This window comes from Rattus rattus, chromosome 1 (genome assembly GCF_011064425.1).
Source record: "Rattus rattus isolate New Zealand chromosome 1, Rrattus_CSIRO_v1, whole genome shotgun sequence".
NCBI classification, from domain to species: Eukaryota; Metazoa; Chordata; class Mammalia; order Rodentia; family Muridae; genus Rattus; species Rattus rattus.
Window position 1 is genome coordinate 45,993,318 of NC_046154.1, and position 14,560 is coordinate 46,007,877.

The 14,560-nt window shown below is 43.4% G+C and overlaps 2 protein-coding genes across 2 annotated transcripts in view; both read right to left on the bottom strand.

Moving 5' to 3' along the window:
* Txndc12 (thioredoxin domain containing 12) overlaps positions 1-14,560 on the bottom strand; it is a 25,822-nt gene continuing 11,262 nt past the window's right edge. Inside the window, exons 3-8 of the mRNA XM_032900529.1 lie at positions 13,630-13,690; positions 7,238-7,290; positions 5,460-5,533; positions 3,811-3,880; positions 2,403-2,486; positions 1-741 (exon numbers count right to left, since the gene is read on the bottom strand). Coding sequence (XP_032756420.1) covers positions 662-741; positions 2,403-2,486; positions 3,811-3,880; positions 5,460-5,533; positions 7,238-7,290; positions 13,630-13,690 — 422 coding nt within the window. The 3' untranslated portion in view covers positions 1-661. The remainder of the gene's footprint in view (positions 742-2,402; positions 2,487-3,810; positions 3,881-5,459; positions 5,534-7,237; positions 7,291-13,629; positions 13,691-14,560) is intronic.
* Kti12 (KTI12 chromatin associated homolog) lies at positions 5,478-12,503 on the bottom strand. Its single transcript, XM_032900520.1, has 3 exons — positions 10,504-12,503; positions 7,238-7,290; positions 5,478-5,533 (listed from the first exon to the last, which is right to left on the bottom strand). The coding sequence occupies exon 1, from the start codon at positions 11,924-11,926 to the stop codon at positions 10,778-10,780; it is 1,149 nt and encodes a 382-aa protein (XP_032756411.1). The 5' UTR covers positions 11,927-12,503; the 3' UTR covers positions 5,478-5,533; positions 7,238-7,290; positions 10,504-10,777.

A 14,560-nucleotide genomic window follows, 5' to 3' on the forward strand; every position in this document is an offset into this window, starting at 1 on the left:
ATCTTTCCATTTCAAGTTTTAATAAAGCTTAGTGAAACATATTTTATCTCTTGTGTTTGTTTTAACCCCAGTACAAAAATACAGTTGGTGAATTGACAAAATGGCTTCATGTAGGGTTTGCAGGCTTGAGTTTCTCTAACAGCAACAGGGAAAGCATGCTTCCAGTTGGGGCTGAGCCTCAGCACACAGCCATTCTTGACGCACGTCCGTGCAAACAGGGATGCCTGAGCAGAGAAGGAAGGGTGCAGGGATTCAGGAAGTCCAGGAGTAGTACCAAGCCTTCTTTAAAATCTGATAAGGACCTCCCGCACTTTGTACACTATATAAAAGATACTTCGGTTTGTTTCACTTCAGCTTGAGGAAGTGGGAGGAAATGGGTAAAGATTCAAATACTGACATGGAGCAAATCCCCAAGTGGCTCAAGTTTCGTATTAAATAGTTTCATTCTTTACATTCAGAGGAATGGATATTTAGGAGAGGGAGCAGATGAGAGTCAGTCGGCCAGGATGCTGGGTCCGCAGACCAGCTTCTGTCAGCAGGCCTGTCCCAGTGAGAGCTCCTTCCGGTGTAGGTAGAAGCATGGTTTCCAGTGGTTTAATTGTTCTGGGTGATTCTTCCGTATTCTCTCCCTGCTGCTTTTCTTTCAGAATACTCATTCGTGTCACAATTCGTCCTGAAAATGTTTCTCTCTGAAGGCATCGCCTGTCAGCCTCACCTGTGCTTCCTTCATCCCTTGAACAACTGGAATAAAGGTAAGGGGTGGGGTAAGTGTGACGACACAGGCTTTAAATGTTTTAGAAAATGCTACTTACATTGGACTGCTACAAAAATTAAGCAGAGAATGAATAATACCAAGTGTTTCATAAATATTAAGAGCTATAAAAACACTAGTTGTTACTCTGGGTAAGCTCTAGCATTCTTGCTGACCCCATCATGGCTGTACATGCTCATTGACACTCGGGGAGCGGGAACACCCTCCTCCTGCCCACTTTGGAATGACTGGTCACACTGATCATGATGTGTGTATAAACAAGTTCATATGTGCACACTATAAGAGGAAGTGATCTTTATTGAAGGGCTTAATCATTTCTACTACTGACCAACAATAATGGAAAAAGCCAAGTTTTTAGGGGAAAAAAAAGGAGAAGCTTAAGGAAAGAGAACGGCAGATGAATGTCTTATGCACCGACAGCCCCCGTGTACTGATTTGTCTTTCCAGGAGGGCAGTGATGTCAGTGCAGGCCTGGGAGTGGCAGCTCTAAAATGGTAGGGTAGGCGCTGGGCTGAGCCAGTCTGTCCTGAGAATCTTGCAGACACCATATGCTCATAAGAGCAGCTAGCATGGGTATGTTTTACTTACGTTTTAGGTAGAGACAGGTTTGAATGTTCCTAGTTTCAAGCCATGAGGAGTCGGGGAAAAGCCTTTATACTGTGTTAGTGTAGGGACGACAAAACAATTGTGTAAGAGTTCAGACAGAAGGTGAATGTTGAGAGATGAGTCTTTAGGACTGACAGCCGCACTGCCCTCCTCTGTGTGGAGAAGTCTGCATCTAACGTCAGTCTCGAGGCACCTGCATTAGATGCAGCTCCTGGCCCGGGGCAGAGATATGACATCTCTGCATCCTCCCTCTCCTAGTCTAGGAATAAGAGTTCCAAGAATGGGAAACAGAGGGACTTGGCAGGCTCACAATAGGTGACACGTGGCAACGTAGCAAGTGATAAACAGCACAGGACATCTAGTCCAACCCCTGCCTCTAGGATGAGTGTTTCAAAATCAAGAGACCAGAAAGTGAGGCAGATATGTCAGCCTTTCTTCACCACTGGGCTAAGGCCATTCCCTCTGCCTGCAATGTGCCTTTCCCATGTTCACTGACTAAAACTTGCTCTCAGGGACTCGAGCTCCATGTTTTAGCGAATCTTATCCTACACACACTCACTCTCATAGTGTGAGGTGCCCTGTGTCTTTCTAGAGATAGAGTCAGTTCTCTTCTTTCACCAGCTCTGGGGATTGAACTCGGGTCATCCGGTTTAGCAGCAGGTACCTTTACCCATACCAGCTTGCCAGAGCCAGAGCCAAATTCTTGCACTGACTGTCCATTCAGTTTATTATTTATAAAATATTAAACTTCTTCATCTAAGTTTGTATTCCTCTTCCTCTGGATTCTTACAGAAGAACAGTATGAGTATAATGGAAAAATAAAACAAATCAAATCCACTCTGACTTATGAACTGAGGCCTGAAACCAGGAGCTATCTGCATAAGCCTCGGTCCTTCAGGTTCCCGCCAGCCATTAGCTGTCCCATGGGTGTCTACGTAGCTGGGAAAAGGCTCAGTTTTATCTTCCTGCCAGTTGTATTCAACACAGGACCCAGCCAACCCTTCCTCCTCCCTCGGAACGATACCTTGCTCAGCACTGACGTAGAAATACTTGTAGCTGGGGTTTCCACTCTCATTGATGATTTCAGGGCGCACCCTGCCACTGGGATCTATTGAAGACAAATGGTGTGAAGACCACAGTAATGGCGACGGAAAGATATCTGAACACCTGATGGTACACTGAGACCCAGCTCTGCAGCCTGTTATGTCACCACCCTTCACGTGAAGTTTCATGCTACGATCACTAAAAAGTACTTGTACTTCCTTGAGCACAGCTCACCACCTCTACCCCATACCTTGGCAAATGCTATTCCCTTTCTGGAATGTTCCTTTTCTGCTTGATGATGATAGAATTACACATTTTCTTATTTGTATCATCCATTAAATCTGGCCAAATTTTTTTCTGTATATTAATTTTGTTTTTATTTTATTTATTTATTTATTTTTGAGATAGGGTTTCATGTTTTCTAGGATGGCCTCAGATTTACTGTATAACTGAGACTGGCCTTGAACTCCTGACCATCCTCCTGTCTTAAGTTTCTCAGTGGTGGTATCATGGATATGTGCTACCACACCTGGCTGGCTAAACGCTGAATGAAAATTAGGTGGCCATCCTATCTTATAATACTGTTGAAAGATGACCAGACACTCGTGGTGCATGTCTTTAATCCCAGAGCTTGAGAGGCAGAGAGACAAGCATATCTCTGTGAGTTTGAGGCTAGCCTGGTCTACAGAATGAGCTCTAGAACAGCCAGGGATGTTACATGGAGAAACCCTGTCCCTCCCCCAATTGTTAGAATACAAAGCTGGGCATGGTGGTACACACCCTTAGTCCCAGCATTTAGGTGGCAGTGGCAGGTGGACTTCTGTGAGTTTGAGGCCAGCCTGGTCTAAAAGTAAGTTTCAGGATAGCCAGGGTTATTACAGAGAAAACCTGACTTGAAAAAAACAAAACAAAATTAAAAAAAAATTGTTGAAAGACACACGTCTGGATCTGTTATTCCACTGGGTTAGCTGCACACAGACCCGGGGTAGAACCATGTTATCTACCCCTAGTAGTGTCTTAAATGGTGTTTGATTCATGGGTGATGTCCAAATGACTATGAATGACTCTGTCAAATTCTTTATCTTGCCCAATAAAAGTAGACATTTAATGGTAAAAAGCAGGCTCAATCTCATATTCTGATTCTTTTCTCCTCCTCCTCCTCCTTCTCCTCCTCCTCCTCTTCCTCCTCTTCCTCCTCCTCTTCCTCCTCTATATCTCTCTGTAGCCTGCCTTAACACATGACCCTCTAGTGCTAGAACTGCAGGCATGCAGCCCCTCGTTCCCAGCCCCTTCCTTACATCAGTTTGTCACCAGCACCGTCCCAGTGCTTATCATTTCCCTCTCCTCACATCTGAGCCTTGGTCACCCAGCAAGCTCTGTTGCCTTACCCAAGAAAAGGATGCGCGGAATATAACCCCCATCAGGACTGAAGTCTTCATCCCTGGGTTCCTCTTCATCCTTTAAGATTAAATATAAACCATAGTAAAAACATATTCTTCCTCTCTTCAAGCCTTTCAGTGGACCCCAGGCTTGCTCAGGCCAGGAGGCTCCATGTGATCTGCCCATGCCCCCCAGCCCTTCCCAAACTTCATCTTCTACCTGTTCAGGTGTCTTTAGCTACATGAACCTGCTTAGTGTTACTGTCACTCAATAAACCAGACACACTCACAACCTGGGCTTCTGGAATGGCTCTGCCCAACACACACTTCCCAATCAACCCGGGTTCACTCCCTTTCCTGCTTATGATTTTTGATCAAATATAACTTTCTTTTCTAGACACCTATTTTAAATCATGAGTTATGATATCTGCTTTACCCTTAACTTTCAGCTGTAGCATTCAACACCATCTTATATATTCCATTTTACCTGTTTCCCCATGCTAGCATGCTACTTCAACAGGGACTGTGTTCTGTTCACTGCTGCACTCCCACTACCTCCATCACCCCCTCACACAGTACCCCTGGAATGCATGAACACGACTGACACTGTGGCTACACTTTCTTTTTTAAATTATATGTGTGTATGAGTACTTTGTTCCCATGTATGTCTGTGCATTCTATGTGTGCCCGATGCCCTTGGACGTCAGAGGAGAGCATCATGCCCTGGAAATGGAGTTATAGATGGTTTTGAGCCACCATTTGGGTGCTGAGCCTCGATCTTGGGTCCTCTGCAAAAACACCAAATGCTTTTAACCACTTAGCCATCTTTCCAGACCGTGGCTACACTTTCTTACATTGGAGTTACTAACTGGAAACATCTCGTCTTCTGTGAACAGGAAATCCCAGTTTACCCCAGAAAGTAATGAGATCATGTTCATGGGAAATAAAGAGTAATTTTATTGCTTGTGGTGAGGTTCTCATTTCAGGGATTAAGTAGGATCATTTATTTAAACTGCTTTAATTAGCACTTGGATACACTAGTTATATAGGCAGCCATGTTTGACACCTCAGTGTTGACTGTTAATGTGTTTGACAGAAGAGTGCGGTCTAGAAGGGAGCATGGCTCCATCAGGATATTTGCTCACTTAATTACATTCTCAGGGTTTTAATGAAAATCGCACACTTGATTTCAGGCCTTTCTATAAAATGGGAACAATACCAATGACCTAAAAAAACCCCTTCCGAGTCTAACTCTTGACATTCTAGGATTCAGGGTCACAAGAGCTGACTTCCGTGTGAAGTACGAGGGAGATCAGGAAGGCCGCATACAAAAGTTTAGTACAGCCAAGCGTCGAGTGGGTGCTCAACTGAATCACAATTTGAGGGAAGTTGTAGACTATCTATAGGCAGCTATAGGAAGATGTAAAACATATCATAATCAAAAGGTAAGGATGAAAAACTCCAAATTTTCGCCACTTATTCAAATTCTCCCTTCCTGATTCCTCTCTAATGCTGGATGGCTGATAGGTTCCTCCTATAAACCTTAGGATTAGAGGTCAAGAGTAAAACAAGATCAAGTAGCAGCTCTGCCCATCTCCCTTTATATTAAATCTCAAACAATAAAATCACCTCCTGGGAGGGGCATCTTTAAGTCTTACCTCCAGATTTACCATAACGAAATTATGGGACAGTTCTGAAATTTCTGTAGATTCTGCAAATTTGGGTTTTAAAGCTAAAGAGAGAAAGAGAAAAAAAAATGACAAAAACATACCCAAACACTAAGTATAAACATCACCAACTTTCATTGATGGGTCAGGTATTAACTAAATTAAACCATATAACTGAAATGTTTTTAAGTCTAAATAGCTAAAATTGAGGGCTGGGAGATGGTTCAGTCTGTAAAGTGCTTCTAAGTTCAATCCCTAGCACGCACCAAAAAAAGCAGGGCCTGGTGGCAGCACATACAATTCCAGCATCCAGGAGGCAGCGGTCAGTGGGATCCCTGGGACTGGCTGCCTTGCTAGGCAGCTTTGCCTAATCTGGTAGCTTCAGGTTCCAATGAGAGGGGACCAGCAATATGGCTGAGCAGTAAAAGCAATTGCCATGCAAACCTGGCCACCTGCCTTTGAACCCAGAAGCCATGAAAAGGTAGAAGAAGAGAACTGAACCTATGAAGGTGTCCTCCAGCACCAACTCACATATCACATGAGCACACATGCAAGAATAAATAAAATGAAATAAAAAACATGGTGAAAACCAATTGGAAAAAGACATCCACGGTTGATCTACGGCCTCTACACGAACACAAATATACATGCCCTCAATGTGTACGATTAAAACAAAATAACAATTAAAATTAAAAACAAGAATCTCCAAAATGCCTGGTGGTACACAGTTGCAGACCAGATTCTGGGAAGACTGAGGCAGAAGGGTAACTTGAACTTCCTCGAGTTTAAGACCAACCTGAGAGACATAGCAAGATCTTTCTCAATTAAAAAAAAAAAAACAAACAACAACAACAACAACAACAAAAAAAAAAAAAAAAAAAGCCAGGCATAGGGCATGGTGTGGCACACCTTTACTTCCAGAGCTCCACACTCAGAGATAGGTGGATTTCTGTGAGTTCCAGGCCAGCCAGGACTACATTAAGACCTTGTCTCAAATAACAATAAGACATACTCAGTGCCAAGTGCTGAGATTACAGGCACGCACTACAGTACCTAGCTTTTACACTCCTTTATTATTTTTATTAATTATGTGTATGTGGGGGGGCGGGGTTATGAACATGAATGTGAGTGCTCAAGGGTCAGAGGTGTCAAATTCTCCTGAAGCTGGAGTTACAGGTAGGTAGTTGTAAGTCATCTGATGTGGATGCTGGGCATTGAACCCAGGTCCTCAGGAGGAGCTAGTGTGTGCTCTTAACCACTGAGCCATCTCTCTAGCTCCTTATTTTTGAGACAGGGACTCACTCTGCTCTGGAGGGTGTCCTCAAACTTGTGTCCACGCTTCTGCTTCTACCTCCTGAGTGCTGGGATTACAGGTGTGAGCTGCCATGCCCAGCTGCACTTTTCAACTAGGGTTTTACCAGTTGTAGCATTCAGTGAAAAATAAAACCTGACTGGTATCACGACAGGCACAATCAAAAATATCCTCTTTTGTTTGGTTCTTTCCCTCCCTAAACCATTTATGTCCCTCTGTCCAGGATTCCAGCTTCTGCTAAGACGAGCTGACTCTGACATTAAAAACTCCATGCTTCATATAACTGTATCTTAATCTTCCCAACCCACCTCAAGCCCCCTGCAAAGATGACTGCAAATTTCATGAAGGGAGACAATGTGTGGAGGATTTCTTTGTTACTGCTCAAGGCGATCCGCATCGACGCAGACATTTCTAACCCACGTGAAGCCTGACGTTGGGAGGGGACACTCGTACTTACCTTTGCAGGCTCCACACCAAGACTTGTGGATGATCACCATCAGCGGCAAGCCACTTAAAAACAAAGAAAGTACAGTCTAGTAAAAGCCTTCAAAAAGAACTCTAACAAAATGATTGGTTCACTGAGTCAGAGTAATGCACAGAAATGCTCTTTTTGTACGGTTTCAAAGTAAACTGTAAAACAATCCAACCACCCGAGTCATCGATTTTTATCAGAAAGACTTATAAATGCTGATGTTTCTGTAACTTCCACAAACGTGGGCTTTAAAAGTAGGGAGGAAAAAAGGTAGAAGAAAAACATCGAATTACAATATTCTAAATGTTACTGTATTTCTATATGATTACTATTACATAGTAATTGAAAATGGAAAAATAATTCATTAGTATGCTAAGTATAAAATTAAGATATAAAGTTACGATTGGGACAGTGAGATGACTCAGTGGGTGAAATGCTTGCTGTATAGGCACGACGGCCTGAGTTTAGTTAGATCCCAGAGCCTGTTCAGCAACTCTCTCCATTACACTCATAATTTCTGGGACATGTTTTCAGTTATCTTTTCATCCCCTGTGCCAACACATACAGTATTACTGACATCAAACACACGATGTTCACCATACACCACTATTACATGAGGTTTAGGTAAATAAACTGTTTCGCCATCTCACCTTAGGTCTACTGAGAATCTGACTCATGACTGACTCGTGACTCATACTGTTTGCTAACGGCTTATAAATCAGAAGTGTAAGTAGATGGCAGGATCTAGGTAACCATGACTAAAGTGTGTTGAATGTGACTATTATATGTTAAATATGTTGCATGCTTTATACTACATAACCCCACAAACAATTCTAGAAACATTTTTTAAAAAGTAGAGGCATGGGCCATGCATAGTGACACACATCTTTAAAGCCAGCAGTCTGAAGACTGATTTGAGGGTAGCTTGCTCTAAATAGTGAGCTGATGGCCAGGCAAGATTATGTAGTAAGACCCTGTCCTCTTCCCCCACAATACATAATTACATTTATTTGTATGTGTGGACCCATGCACACTCCAGGGAGGGAGAGAGCATGTACTATGTAGCTCAGAGATCCTCTCCTTTCATGGAGTAGGTCCTCGGGATTGAACTCAGCTGGTTAGGCTTAGAGGGGAGCTCTCTTGGCATTCCAGGGCATCTCATCTGTCCTCCTTTTACTTTTCATGCAGGGTCTCTAGCTATGTAATGTAAATTAGTCTAGCACTGGTGGCAACCCTCCTGCCTCAGCCTCCTGAGTGCTAGAATTACAGGCATACACCACAATACTCATCTAGGGCAGACACTATTACTGGTCTCATAGAAAAGAGAAAGTTAAACTGGGATGTAGAGCAATGGCGGAGCACTTGCCCAGTTTGTACAGGTCTGGGTTCAATCTCTAATCCGACCCCAAAAGACCAAGAATCCCAGGAGATTAATATCTGACCACAGAGGCTGCAGAGGGGGCAGATAAAAGTACTGACTGCTCTTTCAGAGAACTCACTCCTGTGCCCATATGGCAGCCTGCAACTCTAACTCCAGTTCCAGGGGATCTAACACTCTCATACAGAAACATGTAGGCAAAACACCAATGCATATAAAATAAAAATACATAAATCATTTAAAAAAAATCTGACTACATAAAATGTAAGTTCTGTCATTTTTAAGTTAAAAAAAAAAAAAAAAAAGGACTAGCTCCTAGACCAATGTTGTTTTTGGCCACGATAGTATCAGTATCCTTTATTTAGAAGAGCCATGAGTGCTATATTTGTATGTATGCATGCTTGCAAAAAAAAAGAAAAAAGAAAAAAGAAAAAAAAGAGGGCATCAGATCCCATTACAGATGGTTGTGAGCCACCACATGGTTGCTGGGAATTGAACTCAGGACCACCTGAAGAGCAGCCAGTGCTCTTGACCACTGAGGCATTATTGACAGTCCTAGAATATGTAGGTTTAAACCCATCAATCAATAATCAACTAGACAAAAATCAGAAATGAAGGTTGGAAAAGGTTGAGGTTACCTAGTTCAAACCTACATTTCATTTCATACATGAATCCTACCCGCCCTTCATATCACAAACAAAAGGTGTAGTATTACCATGGAAACAACATCAACCAAAGCAGTCCACCAGTTTTCAGAGCGTGGTTATTTTAGAATGAATGTCTTAGTCCTGTCAAACATTTATTAGTCATTCTAGCAAGTTAGCTAAAATAGCAAAAATAATCTGTAGGCCAAGGCCAACCCATTGGTTGCTTCTGTACAAAGACACATTAAAAAAACAACAACAAAAAAAGAAACAAACTCTTTCTTCCCTTTTTTTTTTTTTTGGTTCTTTTTTTTGGAGCTGGGGACCGAACCCAGGGCCTTGCGCTTCCTAGGCAAGCGCTCTACCACTGAGCTAAATCCCCAACCCCTCTTCCCTTTTTTTTAAAAGGATCTTACTCTGTAATCCAGGCTGACCTCAAATTAACAACAATCCTGTTTTCACCTCCCAAGTGCTGGGATTACAGGTGTGAGCATCACACCCGGGGAAAATTTTGATAGTTGAAAAAGCAAATCTAAGATACTTTTGTGACACAAATATTATTCACATTTCTTAGAACACGTTTGTTTACTCTTTCCAAGTAGCAAGAGCCTTCCAAGGTCTAGAAAGTCTGAAAAGTTGCATTTGGTCCTTTGCAGACCACTATTCTACAGTGGTATTTCAAATATTAACTTCTCTAAAGCGCCTCTTCACACACCTCCTAGCATCTGGCTAATCCTCCACAGTGATGGCTAGCACTCATCCTATCACATGTTTTCGATTCACACAACTCAAGGTCAAAGCCAAGCCTGAAAAATTTTATGAATAATGAAAATCCAGTACTGTTTGCTACCAACAAACTAAGATTACAGCGATGTTTGCCTTAAATATGTGATAAAGCACAATGCAAGGTGCCACAAAGTATCGGCCAAGCACTCAAGCCTCTCCTATAAAAGTACTATCAGCCAAACGTATGTGGTGGTAAACGTATATGCAAAATTGCAAGGGAAACAGTAAATTACACCAAGAGTCCAGCAGATAATTTTGGAAGATTTTATTAGAGTAAATATCTAATGGTTGTCTTATACAAGTATCAGTTTCCCAGGGGCAGAACAAGATTTATCTGTGTTCGAAGTTCCAGGATAGATAGCAAGAGGCACTGTGCTCAAAAATATTTGTAGTATGAAAGGGCCATCATAAATACAAAACTGTTATCTTCGGTTTCTACTCACAGTTGACTTAACAATTCTCCTTCCCGATGGAAGGAAAACAGTGTATGAAGAATCCCCAAGTAGATTCCAACCGAAGCCACCTGGTATTTTTGGAGCTGGTGCTCAATGCTTCAGCTTATGCAGCACACTCAGGGTATGGCAGAGGCAGTTAAGAAAATGAGTCAAACTTAGCAATCTCAGTACTACAGTGCGCTTCGCAGACCTTCGGACTATTTTTCCTAGCCAAAGTACAGGGGAATTCAGACAAGAGCCACCGCTGTAGACCACTAACCCATTAGTGTAAACTCTGGTTCAGATACTGAAGAAACATGTTGGCCAATTGAGGCAGGTTCTCATTGTTGGGATGCATTTTAGTGTAGGAAATAAACTGGCGACGGAGGCGACTCAATTCTGCCAAGGTCAAGGGACGGGTAAATCGGAGGTGCTCCGTGGTGCCAGGAAGCGTTAGTAAGTCTCCGGGTACAGCGCTCTTCTGTGCTTCCATCACAGCAGTCAACACCTGGCTCGTGGCCTGATCCAACTGGTGTAGAAAGCTGCCAGAGGCTAGGGGCTGGGACTGTGTAGACTGATGGGGTGGGGGAGCCCGATTCTCGAACAGTGCAGACCGGATCTCAGCCAGGGGCAATGGCTCTTCTAAACCCACCACGGTGAACAGGGGTCGATCCCAGCGGTTCCGAGAGTCCGGAGCTTCAAAGCGCAGCGCTAAGGACTCCAAAATTTCGGGAGGAAAGGCACATGGCGCAGGCTCTGCAGATTTCTCGGATTCCGGAGTCATTACAGCTGGAGGATTTGATGGCAGGATTTCCTCTGGATCCAGTTCCTTGGGGACAGCGGCCGGGACTCCCCCATTTGCTAAGGGGCTGGTGGCGCGCTGCTCTACAGCGCCGACCGCCTGAGTCTTCTCGCCGTAGTCCGCGCGCGGCCTCCAGCTCACACTGACAGCCGGGTCCGAGCTCTCGGAGGCGCCAGGCACCGGAAGCCCGCGGCTTGGCCAGCTCGGCCTTATGCAGTAAACTAAGCAGAGCGGCGTGCGCACGGCTCGCGCAAGGCAGTACAACTCGTAGCGGAACCCCTTGATGTAGTTCATGGAGTCTAGGATGACCACGTCCTGCCGGCTCAGGCGCCGCTCTACCGCGGCCCGCAGCGCAGCACGTAGCGCCTTCTCACCCGCAGAGTCGCCGTACACAGTCGAATCCTGCGCGCCCAGCACCGAAGCATCGTCCACCACATACACCGCACGTCCTTCGCCGGTCAGCGCCCGACGTAATTCTTCCGTACGCCGGCTCTTGCCGCTGGACGGCAGCCCGCAAAACACGACCAGTGGCATGTTCTCCAGCGGTATCCATGTGCGGAAGCCTTGATACCACTTCCGGTAAGAACCGGAAGAGGAACCCGAACTTCCGGTTTCCCTACACTCTAACATGACCTTTTGTTTCTATGGAAACGGGAATCTAACCAACTAGATTAAGGACCAACGCTCTCAGAAAGGAGACGCAAAGATTAGAATGCATTAGTTATTTACACCAAACGTTAAAGGCCTCAACAGGATAAGATTACCCTCCGTCAAGGAACATCCCTATCTATTAAATAAATTTAATGGGCATTCAATGAAATTACTAGCACAACATTTAGCATACAGAAGGCATTTTACAAATGATGTTTCTCTATTCAGGATTTCCCTCATACCTAGTAACTCTTAGTAAATATTTATTCATAACAACTATTTCAATCGTCAACAACCTTCCATGGTTAAGGTCTGAGTTGAACAGAAAACTGTTCCCCTAAGAAAAATCAAGGTTCTTATCAGGAAGCATTAACTGTCTACACAAGGTAAACACTTCTATGGGTAGCTGTACGTTAGTGTGAAGAACAGAAGTGAAAACGGTGCCCAGAATACTACTTGATGACTTGACTGATGCTTGAATTTGTTTTTATTTGTTTGGTAGAAGGGTTGCTGGGCTAGAGCCTGTGCATGCACTCTGCCACTGCACTACACCCTCAGGTCAAATTATTTAATTTTGAACTTTTAAGACTAATTAAAATATTAATCCCCGATAGGGTTGCCAAATACAATGCAGGTTTTCCAATTAAATCTGATTTTGAAAAAAATTTTTTTAAGTTGCATAAGCTACATGGACAGATTTAATTTTCCTCTGTGTAAACTTTAAATTTAGTTGGGCATCTTTTTTTTTTTTAAATTAAACTTGGCAGTCCAACTGCAGAGGGTTTGAGACCCCAGTGTCCTGAGACTTAGGATCTCTAGTTTGGTAGGTGCAGAGGTATAAATGTGAGGGTGTTGGTGCCAGGAGTTATGATATGATATAGGACACACATGCTGGAGTAGAGTAAGCCTCTAATACAGTACAGTAGACAAATGAAAGTTCACTTAATAGCAGTTTAAATACTGGAAAGTAATTTCACCTTTCTGTATTTCAGTTCCCCCTTCCATAAAATCTAACAGTTATTTCACAGTTGTCCCACCTCAGAGGCTGTAAAGACTAAATAAGCCGATCTTTGTAACATTGGCAGTTCCTGTCTCCGCCCCCACCCCACCCCTTATGCTGTGGGTGTTTGTGCATAAACTAACCCCTGAAACATCACACTATTTTAGCTTTAGGTTAGCAGACAGTACAACTCACTGATTGAGAGTACAAAGAGGCTGTCAGAAGCTCAGCGCTGCTATGTACCAACTTGTGATCTTGGACACCTTACCTGTTGAGTGACTTTCTCATTTCTAAAAAAGTAACTAGGGGCTGGAGAGATGTATCAGCGCTTAAGAGCACTGAATGGTCTTCCAGGTCATGAGTTCAATTCCCAGCAACCACACGGCAGCTCACAGCCATCTGTAATGAGATCTGATGCCCTCTTCTGGTGTGTCTGAAGATAGCTACAGTGTACTTATATACATAAAATAAATAAAATTTAAAAAGTAACAACAATACTTTATAGAAATGTTGTGAAACTAAATAAGTTAATCAATTCAGATTACTTAACACCTGGTACACAGTATGCTATCAGGGAGTTTACATAGCTCTTGTTGGGCCTTGCTGTGGCCCTTCGTCTGAGAGCAATGCTAATGGCTAGAAGGTTTTGCTACTACAAACAACTTAACACCAAGCTTGCTACCTTGCAGCTGCTTCTTTCTTCCCATCTTCTAGAGTCCTCCAGTGAATATGATCTCCAAAACCTAGAAGGAGAGAGCCTTATAAACATCCAAAAAACAAGCAAAGGACATACAAAGTAAAGGAGACATGCTTGTAATACAGCTACGAATAGGGAAAAAAAAGTTTCCCTCTGCTAAGAGCCTAGTTCAAAGGCCAGCTCCACTGTTTTCTGGGCATACTGAACCATGGATAGTCATCCTCCCCAAGTCTGTTTTCATACCTCTAGATGAGAGAATGCCATTTCATTAGTGAATGTTAAGGAGCTTAAATAATGATGACTCCTTTTCGAACTACCACACCATGCCAACAATAAGGTGAGAATGAGTGAGACTGTCCTACACAGTGAACAGAAAGCACCATCGCTGAAATGACAGGCAGTGCAGCTGCAGACTCACAAAAACTTGGACCTGTAACTCCACTTCCCATTAAGGTTGTGGAATTTTGAATGAAGTCATCTAAGTCTCAGTCTTATCATCCAGAAAATCAAGACACTAATTTCTACCTCAGAATACTGGTACAAGGAACTGATAAATGACGTCAGGTGCATTAGCTCTCATTATTCCCCAAATTCAGCCAGAATGGTCTTTTTCATTTTAAAACTACGTTTGTTTATTTATGTGGGTATGCATATGCCACAGCCTCCATGTAGAAACCAGAGGACAACTTTCAAGACTAGCCCTCTCACTGGATGATGGTGGAGCACGACTTTAATCCCAGCACCCAGGAGGCAGAGGCAGGAGAATCTCTGTGAGTTCAAGGCCAGTCTGGTGTACAGAGCTAGTTCCAGAACAGCCAGGGCTCCACGAAGAAACCTGTCTCAAACAAAAACAAAAGCAAAACAAAACACCAAAAAAGAATCAGCCTTCTCGGGGTTGGGGATTTAGCTCAGTGGT